Source organism: Delphinus delphis, chromosome 5 (genome assembly GCF_949987515.2).
Source record: "Delphinus delphis chromosome 5, mDelDel1.2, whole genome shotgun sequence".
NCBI lineage: Eukaryota > Metazoa > Chordata > Mammalia > Artiodactyla > Delphinidae > Delphinus > Delphinus delphis.
The window spans coordinates 74589456-74614316 of record NC_082687.1 but is presented as its reverse complement, the minus strand read 5'-3'; the positions used below and the strand labels follow the sequence as shown (position 1 = coordinate 74614316).

Sequence of the window (24861 nt, the reverse complement as noted above, 5' to 3'; positions counted from 1 at the left end):
TAATAGTTCCCCAATATCCATTCTCCCCTTCTTCTCTAGCAATAGTACCCTTCATTTCTAGCTGGACACATTTGCCAACCCTCTTTGCTGCGAGGGATGTCATGTGACTGGCCAACGGAAGGTAAGCAAAAGTTATGTGTGCACCTTTCAGGTCATGTCTTTGAAAGTAATAGGCATGTCCTTCCTTTCCTCTTTATTCCTCTAACCACTGGCTGGAAATGGACATCGTGGTAAGCCATCTTGGGCTAAGCTGACAACGGCAAGCCCTTCAGATGCATTCTGAAATAGGAGTCTGGGCCCTGACAACTTTGTGGAGGAGAGCCACTATGCCAACAAGAATTTATGCGAGAAATAAACTCCTATTTTACTGAAACCAGTGGTTATTTTGAGCCTCTGTTGCGGAGGCTAAATTTACATCCTAATACAAGTGTCAGGAAGGCTTTTACAAAAGGTGATGCTTGCACTGAGTTTCAAAGATTGAATAGGAGTTCACCAGCTGGACAAAAAGGGACGAGCATTCAAGACTGAGGGAACAGCATGTGTAAAGATATGGAAGTTTAAAGAGTGACTTTAGGATGCCAAGCAATGATGTTTTAAAGGCAGTTTGGGACTTCCCTGGTGATCCAGTGGTTAAGACTCTGCGCTCCCAATGCACGGGGCCCAGGTTCAATGCCTGGTCAGGAAAGTAGATCCCACCTGCTGCAACGAAGATCCTGCCCACGGCAACAAAGATCTCACGTGCCACAACTAAGACCCAGCGTAGCCAAATAAATAAACACATAAATATTAAAAAAAAATGGCAAACAAAGGCCAGATAACAGAAGACCCTGTCTGCCTTGCTGAAAAGCTGGGTTTTGTCCTGGTAGACAAGAAGATACTGTATGGGAGGTGTGCTGGAGAGTGAAAAGATTAAAGTCTCACAACTCACATGCAAAATAAGGTGGGATAATTAATCTGTTGTGTAGGACAGGGAACAAAATCTAAAGGATTTTTTCAAGTCAGGGATAGAGGTGGAATTAGAACCAGTAGTCTTTTAATTATACCAGAGTTTTTCCAACTGTGTGGTCTTTGGGCTGACTACATCAAAATCAGCTGGGTTACCTGCTAAAATTGCTAACTCCTGGGTTCCACTCCAGATCTACTCAGAATCTCTGGGGATAATTCCAGGAATTTGCACTTTTAACAAGGGTTTTAGGTGCGTGAAAGTTGAAAAACAATGACTATACCAGTCTACCTCAAACATATCTCTGTTTTACTATTCCAGTAAAAGTCTTTCAGATGCTAGTTCAGCAGACTAGCTTTCTCTGTAATCTCATACCTTCTAGGATCTAAAGATTAAAAAAGGTGCTTCATAAATAATCCTTATAGAGGGGGAAAGGAGGGACTAACTACTGAGCTACTATTGATATTTTCCAGACAGTCTTCTTGACACACATCATTCCACTAAATCCTCACAAACATCCTCGAAGGTAGGCATTACTAACTCCACCTTACAGATGCAGAAACTGAGGCCAAGGGATGTTAAGGACTCGCCTAAGGTTACACAGATATCAGTTCATCAAATGCCAAAGTCTATCCCTTCCTGTTTAACCCACAGAGGAAGGACTAGTGAACAAAATTTGGAATTCCTGAGTGACCATAACTGATCTTAGTTATGTAAATTATGTTTCTTTTCCAGATTGGACCACTTTTACAAAGTAGATGAACAAAATCTGAGATTCCTAACCAGTAGCCAATAGAGTTATTTAACGCAAGTATATTTAGCATGCTTTTTGCTGAGTTTGGGGCTTGGACTTGCAAGATTTTCATGTGACTTTGTTTGATCTTAGTACAAAATGAAGAACTTCACTCAACTTGCAGGCTTTGGTTTTTGCTTTATGGAGAAAATGGAGACCAAGTATCTAGCAGGTTTCTTTTTTCTTTTAAGTAGATATTAGCAACTCTTTTATTGATTTTTAAAATGATTTCGACTTTTTTTCACTTAAAACTTGAAACATAATTTGTGAAGTTCCACAATCCAACGCCCATTTCTATTTTACTGAAGACTTTCCTAAACCAAGCAAGAAATGTGAAGTACATATATGTTATATTTCATTGCATGACGTTTATATATTCACATTTGCATTAGTTCATTGAATTTTACTGTAAGAAAAACTTGAGTGCATACAAAAAAGCTCTAGATATTCTGACTGGCAGTAAAATCAGTAGACTACCAGACCTATTGAAATCTGCTGGAGAAGTTTCAAAGTAGCCATACAAATGGTGTACATTAGAGGAAAAAAAGCCATCTTTTCCTTTCCAGTTTTAGAACACGCACTTTGGAGATAACAGGCTAAAAGGCTATCAATGAAGTATTTAAAATGCACATAAACTCAATAGAAGATTTAAATCTCATTCATTTTGTTTTTATTCTAGAAATTAAGAGAGTATTTTTCCACTACCTTTAAAAATGAGCACAGGGCTTCCCTGGTGGCGCAGTGGTTGAGAGTCCGCCGATACAGGGGACACGGGTTCGTGCCCTGGGACGGGAAGATCCCACATGCCGCGGAGCGGCTGGGCCCGTGAGCCATGGCCGCTGAGCCTGCGCATCCGGAGCCTGTGCTCCGCAACGGGAGAGGCTACAACAGTGAGAGGCCCGCGTACCGGAAAAAAAAAAAAAAAGAGCACAGCTCACTTTCTTTCATGCATTACGATGCAGACTTCGCTCCAGGGCTCTCAAAAATTAAAGTAGCCATATTAAAACCCTTTGGGGTGGTTTATATATAATCCCAGTTCCATTCTATAATTTGAAGGGTGGGGTGAACTTGATTTTTTGTAGGCCCATTTCAGCAGCATCTTTCTTTGCAGGCAACTCCTGGAAAGGAAGGATGCGGTCTTAAATTGGCAAAGGTCTTTACACAACTTGCTCTGGAAGGGTCCGTCTAATGTGATCTCTACTGTCCTAAAAAGCGTGGAAATAAAGTCGACTAGTCCCTTTTTTTCCGTAGTTCTACACTCATCTTTTTTTTTTTTTTTTTTTCGGTACGCGGGCCTCTCACTGCTGTGGCCTCTCCCGTTGCGGAGCACAGGCTCCGGACGCGCAGGCTCAGCGGCCATGACTCACGGGCCTAGCCGCTCATGGCATGTGGGATCTTCCCGGACCGGGGCACGAACCCGCGTCCCCTGCATCGGCAGGCGTACTCTCAACCACTGCGCCACCAGGGAAGCCCCACTCATCTGTTTTAACATTTCCTGCGCCCCCGCTAAACTGGGTGTTGTCAGAGATACAAAATTCTTGCTTTCAAGGAGACCGCAGGGGACGTGTTGGGGAAAAGGGGCCACCTGTGAATCTGGGGAAGTCTAGGACGCTCAGGATGCCGCGGTCCAACTGTGCATGGGCCTTCAACGCCACGAAGGGCTGACACAAGCGTCCCGGGACGAGGGAGGAAGAGCAACTCGCTGAGGAAAAGTAGGCTCTGGCCAAATCCCGCGGGAACTGCCCTTCCCTCCGGCGGCGTTCCCTCCCCCACCTTGGTTGCCAAGGAGAGCCGAGTCCTGGGCCGGCGGACTGCTACAGGCGGGGGAGGCCTACCTTTCCGTGGCCTGAGTCGACTGGTTCACCAGCCTCGCCCTCCGCCGTGCTCCGCAGCCGCGTCCGTCAAGCGCGACAGCGCACGGGCGGGCGAAGCCCTGAGGTGCGTCCTCCCTCCGGGAACCGGAGCGAAGCGAGAGCTGGGGTCGCGACCCCCCTGCCCAGACCCAGGCGGGTGGGAGAGGCTCATTTGAACCAAACTGCCGGCGCGGGTCGCCGCCGCAGCCCCGCAGTCCCGGGGCTCCCGAGGGCGTTGTTTCAGGCACCAGCCACAGGTGCCCGAAGTGCTGGCGGCTGCGGCGTCTCTGTCCCCAAAGCCCCAGGGAACATCCGCCCTCTGGGGTGAGGGAGGACTCGCGGGAGCCAGTGAAAAGGAGCGCCCGAGGGGCCGCAGACGCTCCCAAACGGGCCTTGGTAAAAGTCTCGTCGCTTCGGAGGCGATTGGGAGCCGTCTCCACCCCTCTCCCTTTGTGAGTGTGTGGAGGTTTCGTTCGGACTTGCCCGGCTCGAAGTATGGGATGCTCGGGTCGGCCAGTAAATGCCACCTCTTGGTCTTTAGGGCCACACTGGGTGGGCCACCAAGTGTGGTCGTGCAGAAATAGTGATTTACCGAGATAATCTTTTCTTTTCAGAGACGATGCTTAAGGTACAAGGAAAGCCATTTCCTGGGACATCTGAATTGTAATTCAAGCTTGAGTTACTACAGTGAAGGGGCAAACATGCTTGACCCCGCCAGTAAAGTGGAGTTTTCGGAAGAAGAAACTACCGAGGAGATCTCCCAACTCTCTTATCTCCAACTCTCTTCCCTGGCACTGTCAGGGGACACAGCATACAGCGAAAAAACCTCAACTGGTTTGCCCGAAAAAACTGGCTATCCGGACTCCGTTTACATTATGGCAGCGAACATTTTTCAGGGCATTCGATTCGAAAACTCACCAGAGAAGGTCTTAATAAAGTATGGGAATGAGCCCCTGCCGTCCTCCACCGAGTCTGAGGATGAATCCTTTCAGCGTTTGGCCTATGAGCTGGCTTTCAGTGCCCTGAAGTGTGAGTAGTACCCGTTTTGACAGTCAGCACTAACGGAAAATAATGAGAGAATTTGTGGAGTGCAGTCCCCCTTCTTGCCCCCTCATGCACACACCAGATTTTGTTTTTAGGCTTATGAATATCTTTGGTCAGTTGCAAATGTCCAGGCATTAGGAGAGTTTCCCTGTACAGCAAGCTCTTTCAGGCCAGAAACGTTTTTTTCTCTGCAGATTTCCCCGTGCCTAGAACCTTGCCTTGTCCTTAGATGGGTCAAAATGAAAGCAAGTTAAGATGATCCGAATCACTGCCATTCGCTTTAATTTTGGAAGCTTGTAAATTTATTTTTTCGAATTTTTGTAAAAGTCCCCTTTCTAACTTGCTGCCAGGATTTGAGGTGTAATATTGCAGATTTCCTCAATGGTGGGTAATGATCAACTTGAGTATGGAGTTGACTCCAGTACAGAATCAAATATTTTTACTGTGAGAGCAGTCAAAGGGCCTGGAGACATGTTTCTGTACTAGCTATAAACTATAATACAATATGAACTATAAAGTTTATATTGGTTTGTGTACTGAGTATTCCAAAAGAATTTCCAGAAATGTTTGGAGTATTAGGAGCCTGGCTGAAATGATGAGCTTCTTAGAGACACCCAGAAAGGGCATCACTCATTTGCATATATTTCCTTAGTGTTAGTACTTACTGGGCCTTGCACATCCTTGCACAGAGGCAGTTAACAATTGTTCAGTGAATTAAAATGTCCCATTAATTACTCAGATACGAATGTATATTTTTGGTTGTCTGCAGACATGAGGTAGCTCAACTCTGAAGCCAGGAATTTGCCATCACAGAGAAAAATTTATATGATGTTAAGAGGCAACTACTCTTTGGGTTTCATTTCTTTATTTTCTGCTTGTGATCTTTTTTTTTTCTTTTAAAATCTATCTTAGCCATTTTTCCCTCCTCCAGTTTAATCTTTCAGATTCTATTTCATCCCTTCCCTCCTCTTCCTTTTTAAAATGCAGATTTAAAGACCAACCAGAGTGTTGTACTTTAAATCATGAGTCAGGTGAACATTTGAACATTTTCTCCTTGCAGCAGTGAAATGCAGACTAGGCATTTATGTTGATTAGTTGATATTTTAATGGTAATGCCAAAATTCTATTATAGACAATTTTTTTTCCCCGATAAGAATATTGAAACTTACCTTTAGAAATCAATTATAAAAGCCTGAAATTATTCTTTGTAAAATTAATGCATTGACTAGATGGTCATGCTATAGTGATGTGTATGGTAGATTATCTTTTTCTTTCTCTTGATCTATATTTGTGTTTTATGAAAGGGTCTTGTGACTGACATTTTTTAATAACCTAGAAATTCCCATTTACATAAATTATTGTCATAGACATTTATAAACCTACTTTTCCTTGAAATGTTCATTTTTATAAGTTCAAATTCTAAGATGAGATGGCTTTGGTTGTTTACTTGGTACAACTATTACTTTCTTCTTAATGATAATAATATCTTGCTTTAAATTATCATCTGAATAATTTCTAATGTTCAAATGGAATAAAACTAGAATTCCTAAGTTCAGTGGGTTTCCAAGATAATTAAGAACCTGATATTTTGCTTTAAAATATTGGAGACTCTTATGCATTTCATTTTTGTCTTTTGTATTATCAGTGTTCTATCAATACTTTCACATGTAATATTTTGTAGACTCACATCTCGCTTATACAGTATAGGTTCAGGGAATCACGGTTCAGGAAAGAAAACTGAGGATTTCTTCTCTAAGGTTTTATAGGAGCAGTAAAGCTGAAAAGGTTAATGTACAAATTAAGAGAGCTTGGGTAATGGTCTCTTTTGTTTGTGAATTTGTGAACAGATAATTGAATCATATTACCATATCTTTTTAAGGAAGTACGAAGAAAAAAATCTATACAAATGTTAAGTGTATTTTTTTGGTTGTGTTTTATGTTTTCCAGTTTTATTATTTGCCCTTTTGTTGATGTCCTTTGTGTATAAGTTATTTCAAAGCAGAGAGTGTATTTTTCTGATTAATCTTTTAAAGGTTTAAAGGGCTCAGAATCATGTTTGTTGAAATGACCACCTCTAGTCTCACTCTGCTAAATAACTGCAAGGTCAATTGTCTGTTAAAGAAGGTAATGAAGAGTAAGCTATTCCTATTAAGTTTGACTTATGTCAAAGAAGTAGAGTACTAGCAGCTAATTTATTTTTTAAAAGTATCTCTGGATGTTTCAAGGACTATTAAATATTAAAACAGAAGAAAAACTGGCGAAACGATTTCTTTAAAAAAAAATTAATGAACAACCCATTAAGAAAAAAAATTGAGGAAAGAGATGTTTCTGAAATTGTTGATCTTATTCCTGGTTTAATTCTTTCTCCAACCTCTCTAGTTGTAAATAGTATTTGATGACCTCTCAGTCCGAGGAACTGGCTGTGGCATTAACTTGGTCATTTCAAAATCATGTAACCTGTCAGTGAAAAACCTAGCAAATACTTAATATATGGTCTGGTTATGGCTTTGGGAATAAGTATGTGTAGTCAGGGATCCCCAAGACCACCCTCAAGTTCAATGATTCACTAGAAGGACTCACAGAACTCAGTAAAGCTGTTATACTCATGGTTACAGTTTACTACAATGAAAGGATAAAGATTAAGATCAGCACCAGAAAAATATACACAGGACAAAGTCCAGAAGAGACCAGGTACAGCTTTCTATTGTCCTTTCTCAAAGGAGTCTTACGGACAGTGCTTAATTCTCCCAGCAACAATGTATGACAACATCTATGAAGGTTGTCAAGTTTCCCTCCTTCCACAGATACAAAAACCCCATGTACCTATATTTATAATTATAAGAGGGCCTTGGCATTCTTTTTTTTTTAACTGAAGTATAGTTGAATTACAATATTCTGTTAGTTTCAGGTTATAGCTAAGTGATTCAGTTATTTTTTTTCAGATTATATACCATTACAGCTTATTACAAGATATTGTATATAGTTTCCTGTGCTATACAGTAAATCTTTGTTGCTTATCTATTTTATGTATAGTAGTTTGTACCTGTTAATCCCATACTCCTAATTTGTCGCTCCTTTTCCCTTTAGTAATCATGTTTGTTTTCTACGTCTGTGAGTCTGTTTCTGTTTTATGTATAGATTCATTTTTATTGTTTTTAGATTCTACGTATAAGTGATATCAGATAGTATTTGTCTTTCTCTGTCTGACTTACTTCACTAAGTATAATGTTCTATAGGTCCATCCATGTTGCTGCAAATGGCAATATTTCATTCTTTTTTTATGGCTGAATAACATCCCATTGTATATATATACACCGCATCTTAAGCCAATCATCTGTTGATGGGCACTTGGGTTGTTTCCATGTCTTGGCTATTATAAATAGTGCTGCTATGAACATTGGAGTGCGTGTATCTTTTTGAATTAGAGTTTTCATCTTTTCTGGATATATACCCAGGAGTGGGATTGCTGGATTATATGGATCTATTTTTTGTTTTATTAAGGAACCTGCATATGGTTTTCCATAGCGGCTACAACAATATACATTCCCACCAATAGTGTACAAGGGTTCCCTTTTCTCCACACCCTCTCCAGCATTTATTATGTGTAGACTTTTTGATGATAGTCATTCTGACTGGTGTGAGGTGATAGCTTGTTGTGGTTTTGCTTTGCATTTCTGTAATAATCAGTGATGTTGAGTGTCTTTTCATGTGCCTGTTGGCCATCTGTATGTCTTCTTTGGAGAAATGTCTATTTAGGTCTTCTGCCCACTTTGTGATTGGATTGTTTGTTTTTTTGGTACTGAGTTGTATGAGCTGTTTGTATATTTTGAATATGAAGCCCTTGTTGGTAGCATTGTTTACAGATAATTTTCTCCCATTCCATTGGTTGTCTTTTTGTTTTGCGGATGGTTTCCTTTGCTGTTTCAAAGCTTTTAAGTTTGATTAGGTCCCATTTATTTATTTTTGCTTTCTTTTTCTGTTGCCTTGGGAGACTGACCTAAGAAAATATTGCTACGATTTATGTCCAAGAATATTTTGCCTATGTTCTCTTGTAGGAGTTTTATGGTGTCATGTCTTATATTTAGTAATATAAGCCATTTCAAACTTATTTTTATGGATGGTGTGAGGGAATGTTGTAATTTCATTGATACAGGTGGCTGTCCAGTTTTCCCAACACCACTTGCTGAAGAGGCTGTCTTTTCTCCATTGTATATTCTTGCCTCCTTTGTCATAGATTAGTTGGCCATAGGTATGTGGATTTATTTCTGGGCTCTCTATACTGTTCCATTGATCTATATGTCTGTTTTTGTGCCAATACCACACTGTTTTGATTACCGTAGCTTTGTAGTATAGTCTAAAGTCTGGAAGCTTATACCGCCAGCTTTGTTCTTTTGCCTTAGGATTGCTTTGGCAGTTCTGGGCCTTTTGTGGTTCCATATCCATTTTAGGATTATTTGTTCTAGTTCTTGAAAAATGTCATGGGTATTTTGATAGTGATTGCATTAAATCTATAGAGTGCTTCACTTTAGCAATATTAATTCTTCCAATCCAAGAGCATGAACTACCTTTTCATTTTTTTGAATCATCTTCAATTTCCTTTATCAGTGTTTTATAATTTTCAGTGTATAGGTCTTTCACCTCCTTGGTTAAGTTTATTCCTAGGGTTTTGTTTCTATTTTATGATGCAATAAACGATATAACTTTTAAAATTTTCTCTATCATTGTTAGTGTAAAGAAATCCAACAGATTTCTGTATATTAATCTTGTATCCTACTACCTTGCTGAATTCATTATTAGTTCTAATAGTTTTTGTGTGAAGACTTTAGGATTCTCTGTATAGAGTATTATGTCTTCTCCAAATAGTGTAAATTTTACCTCTTCCCTTCCAATTTGGATACCTTTTATTTCTTTTTCTTATCTGATTGTTGGGGCTAGGACTTCCAGTACTATGTTGAGTAGAAGTGGTGAGGGTGGGCATCCTTGTCTTGTTCCAGAATTTAGTGGGAAGGCATTCAGCTTTTCACTGTTGAGTGTTATATTGGCTGTGGGTTTGTCATAAATGGCTTTTATTATGTTGAGATATGTTCGCTCTATACCCACTTTGGTGAGAGTTTTTATTAGGAATAATGTCAAATTTTATGAGATGCTTTCCTGCGTCTTTTGAGATGATCTGTGGTTTTGTCTTTCCTTTTGTTAATGTGGTGTGTCACACTGATTGATTTGCATATGTTGAACCATCTTTAAGACCCTGGGATGAATCCCACTTGGTCATGATGTATGATCCTTTTTATGTATTGTTGGATTCAATTTGCTAATTTTTTTTGAAGATTTCTACATCTATATTCATTAAAGATATTAGCCTATAATTTCCTTTTTTTTGTAGTTTCTTTGTCTGGTTTTGGTATCAGAGTGATGGTGGCTTCATAGAATGAATTTCACAGTGTTCCGTTCTCTTCAATTTTTTGGAATATTTTGAGAAGGCTCAGTATAATTTCTTCATTGTATGTTTGGTAGAATTCCCCAGTGAAGCCGTCTGCTCCTGGACTTTTGTTTGCAGGGAGTTTTTTTTTAAATTACAGATTCTATTTCACGTCTGGTGATTGTTCTGTTCAAATTATCTGTTTCTTCTGGACTCAGTTCTTGTAAATCTTATGTTTTTAGAAACTGTCCATTTCTTCTAGGTTGTCCAATTTGTTGGCATATAACTGTTCATAGTATTATGATTTTTTTGTATTTCTGTATCAGCTGTTACTTCTCCTCTTTCATTTCTTATTTTGTTTATTTGGGTTTTCTCTCTTTTCTTCATGTTGAACCTGGCTAGAGGTTTGTTGAATTTATCTTTCTGCAAAAAACAGCTCTTGGTTTTATTGACCTTTTCTGTTGTTTTCTATTTTACTTTATTTTATTTTTTTATTTTATTATTTTTTAAAATTTATTTTTGGCTGTGTTGGGTCTTTGTTGTTGCACATGGGCTTTCTCTAGTTGCAGCGAGCAGGGGCTGCTCTTTGTTGTGGTGCATGGGCTTCTCATTGCAGTGGCTTCTCTTGTTGCGGAGCAAGGGCTCTAGGAGCATGGGCTTCAGTAGTTGCACACGCGGGCTCAGTACTTGCGGCATGCGGGCCCTAGAGCACATGGGTTTCAGTAGTTGCAGCGTATGGGCTCAGTAGTTGTGGCATGCAGGCTCTGGAGCACACAGGCTTCAGTAGTTGTGGTATACGGGCTTAGTTGCTCTGCGGCATGTGGGATCTTCCTGGACCAGGGATCAAACCCATGTCCCCTGCACTGGCAGGCAGATTCTTAACCACTGTGCCACCAGGGAAGTCCCTCTGTTGTTTTCTACTTTCTTTTTTAAATTTATTATTATTTTCTTTTGCAGTACGCGGTCCTCTCACTGTTGTGGCCTCTCCCATTGCAGAGCACAGGTTCCAGACACGCAGGCTTAGCAGCCATGGCTCACAGGCCTAGCCGCTCTGCGGAATGTGGGATCTTCCCAGACTGGGGCACGAACCCATGTCCCCTGCATCGGCAGGCAGACTCTCAACCTTCCCTGCGTCACCAGGGAAGCCCCCTCTGTTGTTTTCTTGATCTGTATTTATTTCTTTTCTGATCTTTATTATTTCCTTCCTTCTGATGACTTTAGGTTTTGTTTGTTCTTCTTTTTCTAATTCTTTTAGGTGGTTGGTTAGGTTATTTATTTGAGATTTTTCTTGTATCTTGAGGAAGGCCTGATTCATTGTGAATGTCCATCTTAGATCTGCTTTGGCAGCATCCCACAGATTTTGTAAGGTTGTGTTTTCATTTTCACTTGTCTTGAGGCATTTCCTCATTTCTTCTTTTATTTCATTGTTGACCCATTGGTTTCTTAGTAGCATGTTGTTTAGTCTCCATGTGTTCATTCTTTTCCTGTTTTTCTTTCTGTGGTTGATTTCTGGTTTCATACTGTCGTGGTCAGATAAGATGTTTCAAATAATTTCTGTCCTTTTAAATTTGTTGAGGCTTGTTTTATGACCTAGTATGTGGTCTATCCTAGAGAACATTTCATGTGCCCTTGAAAAGAATCTGTATTCTGGTTTTTTTGGATGTAGTATTCTGTAGATATCAATTAAGTTCAACTGATTGTGTCATTTAGAACCTCTGTTGCCTTACCGATTTTTTGTCTGGATGATCTGTCCATTGATGTCAAAGGGGTGTTAAGGTTGGCTACTATTGTATTGTCAGTTTCTCCCTTTATGTCTGTTTTTGTTTCTTTTATATGTTTAGGTGCTGCTGTATTGGAGGATTATATGTTAACGAGCATATTATCTTCTTGTATTGATCTCTTTATCATTATACAATTCCCTTCTTGTCTTTCTTTATGGACTTTGTTTTAAAGTCTATTTTGTCTGATGTGAATATTGCTACCCCCACTTTCTTTGTGTTTCCATTTGCATGAACTATCTATTTTCATCCCCTCACTTTCAGTTTGTGTGTCTTTCACCCTGAAGGAAGTCTCTTGTAGGCAGCACACTAAGGGTTCTTGTTTTTGTTTCTTCATCCAATCTGCCACGCTGTTTCTTTTGATTGGAGCATTTAGTCCATTGACATTTAAGGTAATTATTGATAGGTATGTACTTATTGCCATTTAACCCTTGTTTTTCAGTTGTTTTTATAGTTCTTTATTTCTTCTTTTTGTTTTTCCTTTTGTGGTTTGATAATTTTCTTTTGTAGTACGCTTGAGTTACTTTCTTTTTGGTTCTTGTGAAACTACAGTATATTTTAAATTTGTGGTTACCATGGAGTAACCACAAATTTAAAATATACTGTAGTTTCAAGTATGTTCAAGTATGTTAACTCACAGCTGTGTCTACTGGCTTTAAACTGATAGTCATTCAACTTCAAACACATTCTAAATGATCTATATTTTTATACTCCCCTCACCCACATTTTGTGATTTTGCTGTCCTATTTTCTTCATGCATATCTTTTTACTGTTAGTTGTAGTTATAATTGCTTTTACAATTTTTTGATTGTTTTTTAATCTGTGTACTGACTGAAGTGATCTTCTGTCCTTTTATATATTTACCTTTCCTATTGTGATTTTCCCTTTCCTATAGTTTCTTGCTTCTTTTCTATTTAGAGAATATCCTTCAATATTTCTTTTAGGGTAGGTTTAATATTGCTGAGTTCTTTTAGTTTTTGCTTGTCTAAGAAATTTTCTCTTCTTCTGTTCTAAATGATAATCTTGCTGGGTAGAGTATCCTAGGCTGCATGTTTTCCTTTTCAGGACTTTGAATATGTAATGCCATTCCTTTCTGGACTGCGAAGTTTTCTGCAGAGAAATCTGCTGATAGCCATATGGGGGTTCCCTTGTAACTGACTCTTTGTTTTTCTCTTGCTGCCTTTAGAATCCTTTCTTTATTTTTAAATGTCATTTTAGGGAATTCCCTGGTGGTCCAGTGGTTAGGACTTGGCACTTTCACTGCTGTGGCCCGGGTTTGATCCCTGGTCAGGGAACTGAGATCCTGCAAGTGGTGTGGTGTGGCCAAATAAAATAAAATAAAATAAAATTGTCATTTTAATTATGATATGTCTTGGTGTGGGTCTCTTTGGGTTCATCTTTTTTGGGACCTTCTGTGCTTCCTGTACCTGAGATCTGTTTCCTTGTTTAGGTTTGGGAAGTTTTCAGCCATAATTTCTTCAATTACACTTTCAATTCTCTTTCTCTTTCCCTTCTGGAACACCTATTGGGCACCCGTTGGCACGTTTTGTATTATCTCATAAATCTCGTATGTTGATATCATTTTTTTTTTCATTGTCTTTCTGTCTGCTCTTCTGATTTAGTGATTTCCATTTTGCTATCTTCCAGGTCACTTATTCATTCTTCTGTGGCATTTAGTCTGCTCTTCATTGCTTCTAGATTGGTTTTTAATCTCAGCAATTGAATTGTCTATTTTTGATTGGTTCATCTTTATAGCTTCTAGTTCCACATTACAGTGATGTGCATTTCTATCGATACTCTTTCTTAAATCAGTTAGAATTTTTATTATCTCCTTTTTGAACTCAGGGTCTAGTAAACTAGTGAGCTCTTTTTTTTTTTTAGAAGATGTTGGGGGTAGGAGTTTATTAATTAATTTATTTTTGCTGTGTTGGGTCTTCGTTTCTGTGCGAGGGCTTTCTCTAGTTGTGGCAAGCGGGGTCCGCTCTTCATCGCGATGCGCGGGCCTCTCACTATTGCGGCCTCTCTTGTTGCGGAGCACAGGCTCCAGACGCTCAGGCTCAGTAGTTGTGGCTCACGGGCCTAGTTGCTCCGTGGCATGTGAGATCCTCCCAGACCAGGGCTCGAACCCGTGTCCCCTGCATTAGCAGGCAGATTCTCAACCACTGCCACCAGGGAAGCCCGTGAGCTCTGTTTTATTATCTGTTCTTTCAGGGGATTTCTCTTGTTCTTTTAATTGGGAGTAGTTCCTCTGCCTTTTTATTTTACTTAACTTTCTCTGTCTCTATGAATTTAGGAGGAACAGTTATCTACGGTGGTCTTGAAGGGTGTTTTTATGTGGGAGTGTCCCTGCATAGATTGTGTGTGTCCAGTGTTTTTGGCACAGTGGCTGGTTTTGGTATGGACTTCAGTCGCATCTTTCCTCAGGGTGTGCTGGACATTATCCCCTTGATGGGAGTGTGGCTGGTATTCTGGTGTCCAGAGCCTGTACTGGATGTGAGGCAGGGCTTTCTCTCTGCTCCGTGGCTGTCACTGCCCTGTCAGGGGCAGGGTCTGCTCCCCAGCTGTTGGGGTGGAAGGCTTGAGGGTTGGGTTCAGTCGGACTCCATTGGCCTTGAGTACATGCTGTGCCCCAAAGGAGGTGATTTCTGAAGCAAGTGACGCCCACATGGTCACAGAGCACCTGTGTGCTGCCTGTGTAGGCATCCATAGTTCCACTCAGAAGCAGCCCAGGGTTGTGTCCCTTTCTCTGTTTTGTCTCAGATCTAGTTAAAGGCTATGGTGTGGAGTAGGCTGGGGCTGAGGGTCGGGGTGTTGTGGCTGCGGGAATTGAGGTGGCTGCGCTGCTGCCTGAGGTCTGGGCTGCCTCTGTGGCAGACTCCCAGGACCTGTCTGCCCCATATCTAGTGCTAAGCTGCGGTGTGGTGTGGGCACACTGGGGTATTCTTGCTAGGAGACTAACCACTGCTACTCCTGAGCTTGCTGACAGTGGTTGTCACCATTCCATCCACACCACGCCCCAGGACCTCCCAGCTATCTCTGCGGTAGCTAGATTGAGTTCTCTCCTAGGGTCTATGTGCCCAAGATTCAGCACTTAGCCACTGCAGGCTCCTGTGGCGCTACCTCACATGCATGCTGACAGTGGCCGCTGTGGCTCCACCCGGATCACAGCCCAGGTGCCCGGTCTGTCTCTATGCAGTTACACTGAGTCTCTGCCCAGATTTCATGCCCGGCTGTGGTGTGGAGTGAATGGGGCCAGGGTGTTCGCCCCTTTGGATTGGGAAGTGGGGCAAGGCGGCAGTTGCCAGTGCAAGGCTCTCTTTGCCCTGGTTCTCAGCAAGCCAGCGTGTGGTCACTCCTCACGTGTAGAGCCTAGGCTTCTCCAGCCCTCTGTCTGTCCCAGTGGATTTCTCAGCAGACAAGGGGGCCTGTCTCCTCTACGCTGGACTCCAGGACTGGGATGCCCAGATTGTGGTTCGACCTGCTTACTCCCCAGGGCGAGGGTCCACCTGTGTGGATCTTCTCTTCCTTACAGAGGTCACTCCTGGGGGCTCAGTTCCCAACCTGATGCTTTTTTTTTTTTTTTTTCCTGTCTCTGCCTGGTTACGTGGAGCTGTTTCTTGCTGCCTTTGTTCTTCTGCCAGTTTCCAGTTAGTTTTCCCTGAAAATTGTTCCACATGTAGAAGTAATTTTGAACTCTTTTGGGGGAGAGGTGAGCTCCACATCTTCCTACTCCACCTTCTTGATCCCCCTCAGCCTTGGCATCCTTGAAATGAAAGTTCTAGAAGTGAATTATATAAAGTGGATCATTTAAAGGAAACTCTATGGACACAGTAAAAATAGAGAAGGAGAACCTAGGGGAGAGTCAAAAGAAGAAATATCTTCCATCTTTCTTCCAGAATGGGAGGGATGATCAGACAGACTGTGTGAGTTTTAGAGATCCAATAAATAGCACTCTTCCTTTTACACTTGAGTTTGGAACCCACGGAGAGGAAAAAAAAAAGATGTCCGGGGACATGGCTTTAGATCTTCAGTCAAGCAGGCTTGCAAATACTTTATTCCTGAATTAGAACTTCCCGTCTAATCCAGACACAGCTGAAGAATTGCAGATCCTTCCACCCAACTCATGCAAGGCGTGTGGCAAAGAGCAGTCTGGAATGCATGCCCACCTCCTGCAGAAACACTGGCCGACAAAGACTGGAAGGGGGAGGGAGTGATATATGCCCCTGTTCATTCTTCCAAATTCACTAATTAAATAAATTCAATTTTCTTTTCACATGGAGTGATAAGTAAGGGGTAGGGAGAGAGTCCAAGGGTGTTTCTCTAGGGAAGGCCTTCTGCATTGGAAACATGAGGAATGAGGATTAAGAGTTCCCTTCAGCAGACTAAAGAGAAGAGGCTTTAATTAGTGGGGCACTAGGGATAATTGGAGCTATTGTGCTGAACTAGGATAGGTGAGGTTTGCTATCTTCAAATAAGTCCTGATAACCCACATCAGTCATTAGCAGTATGTTTTATTTAGCCAGTATGGTTTGTTGTAAGAGTGAGTAGAGGATAGGCAGCATAATGTGGTGAGGAGCGTGCACTTGGGTGCCAGACTGCCTGGGTTTGAGTCCCTGATCTGACTCTTGCTGTGTGACTATGAAAATATTACTTAACCAGTCAGTGCCTCATTTCCTACTTTATAAAATGGGATAATAATGGTACCTAATTCATAGGGTTGTGAGGGTTAAATGAATTAATATATGGAAGGCATTTAGAACAGTGTCTAGCACATAGAAAGCACTATCTAGAGCATACATAATTAATGTTGATATTGCTATGTGAGAATGTTCTGTAAACTATAGTTATATAAAGGCAATGCATTCTGCACAATATTAGAGACAGCCCAGAGATTGTCAGTTTTGACAGGAGCCCTAGGAAAAAAATGCAGTGTTGGCAAAATCATGTTCTGTCTTCTTTTCCTTCATTCTACTGCTCCTATTTTTAGGAGTCCAGCAACTCCATTGCTCAAAGTTCTATAGCCTATGCAGGTGTGCTATCTTAGAAGTCCTTCATTCTTTTTTTTTTTTGCGGTATGCGGGCCTCTCACTGTTGTGGCCTCTCCCATTGCGGAGCACAGGCTCCGGACGCACAGGCCCAGCGGCCATGGCTCACGGGCCCAGCCGCTCTGCGGCATGTGGGATCCTCCCGGACGGGGGCACGAACCTGTGTCCCCTGCATTGGCAGGCGGACTCTCAACCACTGCGCCACCAGGGAAGCCCAGAAGTCCTTCATTCTTATGACAAGTATATTTTCTGTGACAAAAATTGGGACTCATGCTGAGAAACTGTGAAGTAGATAGGAATTGGTTTGTGAGTACTAAGGGTGTGAAACTGTAAACTTCATTTTCCTTGTAAGTGAAATGGGGATATTGCCTTGTACAATACAGCCACAATTGGTGGCTAAAATATGGGTAATGATACCTGAAAGATTTCCTATGAAAACTGGAGTCTGTGCTCCCAAGTTTGTCAGTTCTTTTTAGTTTTCCCATCCCCCAGATAAAAACTGAAATTCAGTGTGTATTGTGTATATAGGAGATGTTCCATAAATGTTGAATGAATTGAAGCTGTCTTAGCTCCCTGTTAACTGATTAAAGCATTTGTTATATGATATATATACTTAAGTAGTTATAACAGAAGAACACTCGCGTGCCCTGTGGAGGTTTTAAAATGTGTTCATGTGTTTTCATTTAGTACCTCTGCAATTATCCCTCTGCCTGGAATGCTCTCTTCTTCCGGATCTTTACATGGCTAACTCCTTGTCATTTGGGACTTAGATTAAATGTCATCTTATCAGTGTCGTCACTAGTGAGTTCTACCAAATATTTAAGTAAGAAATAACACCAATTTAACACAAACTCTTCCAGAGTTTAAATCCTGATACCAACATTGACAAAGATATTATGAAAAAAAATTATAGACAAATATCCTTCATGAACATAAACATAGAACAAAAATCTATGTTTATTAAAGCATTTGTAATATGAGATATATATATATATATATATATATAGTTAAGTAGTTATAACGAAAGGAGACTCATGTGCCCTGTATAATAAAATATTAGCAAATTGAATCCAACAATATACAACATAAAGAGGATAAGACATCATAAATTAGATCCTCTTTAATGTTTTTCAAGGGATATAAATTAAAGGTTGGAATTCCTTTATTACTACTTCAGCTATTCAGATAACGCTCCTTTGACTGTGATTCCGTGTGGAGCCTGAGTCACAGGGGTCCAGGATTCATAAAGATTACAAATATTTCATCATGTCATTGTAATTTGAATCTTTATCAAGAATTAGGTATGTTTTAGATATGAAAGTAAAAGTATTTTATAGCATTGTCCAAAGTGTATTTTGATTCCAAAATTTTCATTTTCAGCTTTGGAGTTTTCAGTAACAGACATTTTCCTTGTCTTGTAGTTCAAGATATTTTGGAAACTATGTTAATAGACAGCTATATCTTCCCAAGCACCATAATAGTAAGTGTATAACTTTTACATAATTACTTGTTTCGTGGTTGTTAATTAGAAACTACTAAAAAGCCTTCAGATTTAAATAACTAGTTTGTTTAATGCTGAGACTTCTTCAGAACACGTCCTTAACTCTCATACTTCTAAGGCTTCTAATATAGATCCTACTCCTTTCATTTTGATGAATCTGCCAAAAATTGTCCTTTTTGAAAGGTTTATTTTTTATTGGATTTTTTTTCTAGTTTGCAGTCCTTTTCTTTTTTTCTTTTATGTATGTATGTATGTATTTATTTATTTTTGGCTGCGTTGGGTCTTTGTTGCTGTGCACGGGCACTGTAGTTGCAGCAAGCGGGGGCTACTCTTTGTTGTGGTGCGTGGGCTTCTCATTGCGGTGGCTTCTCTTGTTGTGGAGCACGGGCTCTAGGAGTGCGTGCTTTAGTAGTTGTGCACGGGCTTAGTTGCTCCACGGCATGTGGGATCTTCCCAGACCAAGGTTCAACCTGTGTCCCCTGCATTGGCAGGTGGATTCTTAACCACTGTGCTACCAGGGAAGTCCCTTTGCAGTCCTCTTCTATCTCCCAATTCAACCAGACTATGTAAAAATAGTCATATTTTTATGACTGCTCTCTTATGAAAAACAATGGAATGGAAAATATTGCTATTAGATATTGTTTGTATGCTTTTCTGTATGTGTGTTTCCCCTTGGTAGCCAGATCATTTGAACAGTCTTATCATTGTGATGCTGTATGATTTCCAAGATAGAAAATTTCAAGCTCGTCTCATTTCTGATAATGAAGAGTCTGTAGCGGAAGTTCTAGAAGTTGAGAACCTTCTTAACAGGTAATTGTAAAGGTGAAAACAGTGTTTTATATGAAATCATTATTGGTATTTTCACTGGTGAAATTGTATACAATATAATGTGTAGATAACTGTTAAAATTTTATAGAGAAAAAATATAAAAGTTCATAAGTTTCTTGAGTTCCTTTACAAACAAATCTTGAACAGGGTAAATATTCTGCTTAAATTCAAGTTGTTTTTCAAAGCTTGAATTGTAAGATACAACTTGTAAGTATTTGGAAAATGATGAAAAATTCCTGACAATTTTTAGCACGTACTTAAGTTACACTTCATTTGAAACTGCTATTATTTGTTTACCTGGCTTTGTTTATAGCTCTTTAAAAAAAATCTAACATGTATCAAACAAGAAAATTCCAACAGTAGATAAGAACCTATCACTCTTCCAAGTTGAAAAAAAAAATCTACAACTTCATGTTAGTAGTTAAGAACAAAACTAACATGTTTTAAATTTGTTTTCCTTTTATCCTAAATATCAACAGAAACCTAGTATGGGGATAATAATAGCATCTACCTAAAAAGGTGGTTGGAAGAAGTAAATAAACTATATAAAATGCTGAGCTTAGAGTCAGGCACTTAGTAGATAGTCAATCAGTGTTAAATGCTACTGTTGTTAGGGCTTTTGTTATTACATCGTTGAACCTTAATAGAAAGCACAATATAGCAACAACAGCAATCTTGTAGGAAGATTTTTACCAGGTGAATAATCTGCAACAGTTGTCATATGTCATGTTATTATTATGGGAAACTCAAGCAGTTTCACTTACAGTATTGAAGGTTGAGACCAGAGGACTCACATAATGGAGTTATAGTAATAACTTACCTTTATTGAACACTTAATATGTATAAATCATTGTTATAAGAAGCTCTTTACATAACAACTCTTTGAGGTAGATATTGTTACCAACCTGTATTTTTACACATGGGAAAACTGAGGCACAGACATGTTAAAGGACCCTGCCTAATGCCATAGAGCTAGAAAGGGGAGTAGCCAGAATACACATTCAGGAATGCTGACTCTAGAGCCCAGGATTTAAGCATTTATATGCTACTACTCCTTCCACTTAAGATAGTGAGTGGTGGCTAAAGTACTCTAGAAGATGAAAGATATGACATAGTCATATCTCATGTCATTTGTAGCCATGAGAAATTTGGAGATGGAGAAAAGCAAAAGCAATCAGATGTATGTACCCTCTCTGTTAGGTAAGTAAGGATCTTGCCCCTGATTACTGCACAGGTTTCTGGACAACTACTTCACCCATACCAGTACCGGGCAACCTGCCTCTGAGGATGGGCACCCACGATGGGCGCAGATACATCAGAGAAAAGTTGGTGGGGCAGTATGCTCTGGGACAGGCTCTGAGTTTCAGCTTTCCTGAGCTGCTGTCAGTTTCTGTTTGAGTTGGTCAGGACTCAGGAGATGTTCATGGAAGTCTCAACTTAGTCTCAGTGAGCATAATGAGAGCTGAGGTTAGGAAAGCCACAGGGCTCCAACCAAGTAAGAAAGACCAGACTGTGGTTTCATGAGCAGCAGATTTTTAGCTGAGAATGTTAGCAAGCCAGGCAGGAAATAGGACAAGCAAAGGTCATGGCTCAGGAGGCCAGAGGAACCAGAAGATATTACTGTCTTAGGTTCCTGATTCTCCAGAGTTTTCTCTTTCCCCATAATGCATACCATGCTACCTCCTGCCTTGACACACATCTGGTTGCATTCTTGTCAGGGCGAGAAGCTGTCAGTGCAGTTTTTCCCCCTACCCAAACCAATAGAGCTTCATATAATGCAGATCTTATTCCCACATTAATAAGTTATTTCATACCCAATTCATGCTATACTCAATACATAATATGCTATAGGAGAAATGCGTGTATTTAGTGATTGAATTGCAGAGAACAGTAGTGCAGTATACTTATATAAAGATAACACTGAAAAAAATCCATGTATAATGATAAAAATCATGCTGAGAAAATACATGTATAAAGATAACACTAAAGGGTTTTAATCAAGAGTCTCAGCTTTCAAGTAATAGAAGCCATCTTCAGTTAGGCTGAGCAAAATGGAAAATGTTCTTATAAAGGTATTGGAATGTCTCGTGCAACTCAGAGAATCAGGAAGAGGATGAAAGCAGGAGCTGGAAAGATGTTAGGACCTTTATCTCTGCTGCTTTGTCTCTTTATCTTTTTAACTCTGCTTCTCTCAATATCTGCTTCATTCTTTTCCTCTGCAGATCTGCCTTCTCTGCTTCTCTAGTCTACATGGAGAAAACCCTACTATTGCACTCCACGTCTTGAGCTTACTTGTTACAGTTGTATGTTAGTTTCTTCACTTAGACTAACTTACTGTCTCTAACCCCAATTCTAAATTATAATCCCTCCCCTGGGAATTTGATTGGCTCCATGAAGGTCAGGTGCATTCCCCTGGGCCAATCCCCCGTAGCCAATGGAGCAGAATTCTGAACTGAGACAGAATGGTAGAGGCCAACATCTGTAGATCATCTGTGGCTTGGGGCTGGGCACTGTTGTCCCCAGGGAAATAGAATCATTGTAAGCTTGAAGTATACTTTAGTTATGCTTCTACCAAGAAGATTAAGACTAAGAGGTGAAAGAAGTAATTATTTAGCAAGAAATTGAATGAGAATTATTTCCTCCTTATGAAAATTGTTTGATCTTTGTTGTTATTGTCTCTTCCAGAGATCCTTGTATTTTATCACTCTACCAACTTGTATATTTTTTTAAAATTTTTCTTTTATTTTTTTATACAGTAGGTTCTTACTAGTCCAACTTGTATCTTTTTCTTCATTTGTTCATAGCCTTAGAGATATAATCCAAGATGACACCTATTATCATTTTTGACATATGCAAGTTCTTTAAGAACTCATTCCTTGTACAAAATTCAACTATATTTTAAATACTATGTGACTGGGTTAAATAAAAGGAGACCACAGCTTCTTCCTTTCTTACTCCCCCCCGCCTTACACTAGCCCAAGAATCTGATTCTGCCAAATAATTTGTTGGGCTTTGGTGAGGCAGAATTGGGGAATGGGCAGTGAAAGAGTAGAGAGGCAGGAGAAGAAAGACTTAGTGGTCCATCCTCCCAAACCACCCAAAACTGTCCTGAAACCTTCCCCATTACAATTAAGGCACCACCAGCTTCTTAGATATCATCCTTGATTCCTCTTTCCTCCCCTCCCCGGTGCTCATACCACACCTAATACATCAAGTTCTGTAACTCCAATTGGAAAACATGCTGAATGTGTCTACTTGTTTCTATTTCCACTCCTGCTGTTCAAATCCAAGCCACTATAATGGGTCACTTGGACTACTGCAATAGTAGTCCTCCTTCCCTGCCTGTAACTCTTACTTTTTCACAATCTGTTCCATATGGCAGGTAAAGTGATATTTTAAAAAAGTGATTATATAGTCATGACAGAGTATCTAGGATCAAGCTATATTCCTCCTGTAAACAACTAGATGGACAAAATATATGAGGCAAATATTTTGGACATTAGACAAAAAGCAGCACAGAATTTTGATCCTTGAGAGAATGAAGACAAATGAGGTGAGCCCTAGAATAGTCCTGGCTATATACCTACAGGTACTTTCCAACTGCAGTGCAGGAAGGAGGATCTCAAGAGGAAAACTGTAGTCTTACTAAAGTAAGAAAACAGAGATCAGAGTTTTGGGATGAACATCTGAAATGATCATTTTTTTCTCCTTTTTCTTGGGGGGGTGGTACGCGGGCCTCTCACCGCTGTGGCCTCTCCTGTTGCGGAGCACAGGCTCTGGACGCGCAGGCCCAGTGGCCATGGCCCATGGGCCCAGCTGCTCTGTGGCACGCGGGATCCTCCTGTACTGGGGCACGAACCCACGTCCCCTGCATCGGCAGGTGGACTCTAAACCACTGCGGCACCAGGGAAGCCCTTTTTCTCCTTTATTCTATTAATGTGGTAAGGTAATTCACATTGAATGATTTATGAATGTTAAAACCATCCATGGATTTTTGGGATAAATCACTTTTGCTTGGATATATCCCTTTTCTTCTATTCCTCAGTTTTCTCATTCACATAATACTCCAGGGTTTCTCATTTGCTGAAATGCTTCCTAAACACTTGTTCATGGGTTTTTGTCTCTCATATTCTCTCCACCCCTTCTTTGGAAACTCTTAGCCCATTTCACTTACTTAGTGAATATTCTGAAACAGTTGTCAGTATGATGTCTGATTTTATATTTGTATGGGAAATTCAAACAGTTCACTGAAGATTATCCTTTGGCATTAAGAAAATATTCAATTTATATTTAAAGAGAACCATATTTCTTTTGTGTTAGGCATTACTAATGGCACTCCAAAACTTGAGATATTTTGGGAATTCCTTGGCAGTCCAGTGGTTAGGACTTGGCACTTTCACTGCGGAGGGCCTGGGTTTAGTCCCTGGTCAGGGAACTAAGATTCCACAAGCCATGTGGTGTGGCCAAAACAAAACAAAACAAAAACAAAAAGCAAAACAAACTAACAACAACAAAAAAAACTTGAAATATTTTGTTTATTGTTAGATAAAATTTCTGAAAATTTGAAGCCAAAACGGAGTAAAACCTTTTTTGTATTAGGTAGGATTCTTTTTTGACAACACACAGGACTCCAACTCAAACTAGATTAGACAAAAGAGAAATTTTACTATAAGGTATCACACGGAAGAATTGAACAATGAGACTTGCAGGAAAGACATTGATGTGGCTACGCTTCTACTAACTAAATCCTGTGGCTCAAGTATCATCAGGGCTCTCTTCGACTCTAGTCTCTGCCTCTTTGTGTGCTTTACCTTCATTCTTGGATCTTTTCTTCTGTTCATAGAATGGGAAACTTGGCTGCTGACTACTCAGGAGCTTTACATCGTACACAGCACGAAAACTAGAAAGACTGGCTTGACTCTCGGTTGCTACACACAAAAATTCACTTGACTCTGGTTTGGGTCAAGTGCTCACCCTCTCCCAATCAACTGTGGTCAAGGAGACAGAGTCAGTTAGGAACACCTCCCAAGAAAATTATATGAACGGAGGGAGGAGAGGAACATTTTTCGTAAGAGGGGAAGTTTCTATTCCCAGAAGGGAAGTGGTGCTTAGAATAGAAACCTGTAGGTTTCTGCTCTAAATGGAAACATTGCTCTGTAAATATGCTTTGCTGTTTAACATCTCCATTTTTTACAGTACTCTGCCCTCTGTCTGTATGTCTTTTCTCTTCTTGTGGTCTGGAAAATTCTTGCTCCTCCTTTAATAGTTCAGGTTTCTCCTCTTGGAAGTCCCTTTAGGCTGATTTTGTTCTTCTTCCAATACATTTACTCTCTTCTTTATCTATGTATCTTATAACATTAACCATGTTGAGCTATAATTATTTGTTTATATGTCTGTTTTACCACCTAATTGTAAATTACTTAAGGGTAGAAACTATCTTTTAATCTTTATAGCTCAGGTCTGATAACAGTACTTGATTAATACTAGTAATAAAAGAATGAGCATATTGGACTTTCCTGGTGGTCCAGTGGTAAAGAATCCGCCTTCCACTGCAGGGGACACGGGTTCGATCCCTGGTCGGGGAATTAAGATCCCACATGCCGCGGGGCAACTAAGCCCGTGTGCCACAACTAAAGAGCGCACACGCTCTGGAGCTC

At 40.3% G+C, this 24861-nt stretch overlaps 1 protein-coding gene across 1 annotated transcript in view; it reads left to right on the top strand.

The window, feature by feature from the left end:
* The first annotated feature begins 3675 nt into the window (after window positions 1–3675).
* The window catches only part of NSUN7 (NOP2/Sun RNA methyltransferase family member 7), a 60985-nt gene continuing 39799 nt past the window's right edge, over window positions 3676–24861 (top strand). The window contains exons 1-4 of the mRNA XM_060012666.1: window positions 3676–4041; window positions 4204–4618; window positions 18297–18355; window positions 19056–19186. Coding sequence (XP_059868649.1) covers window positions 4291–4618; window positions 18297–18355; window positions 19056–19186 — 518 coding nt within the window. The 5' untranslated portion in view covers window positions 3676–4041; window positions 4204–4290. The remainder of the gene's footprint in view (window positions 4042–4203; window positions 4619–18296; window positions 18356–19055; window positions 19187–24861) is intronic.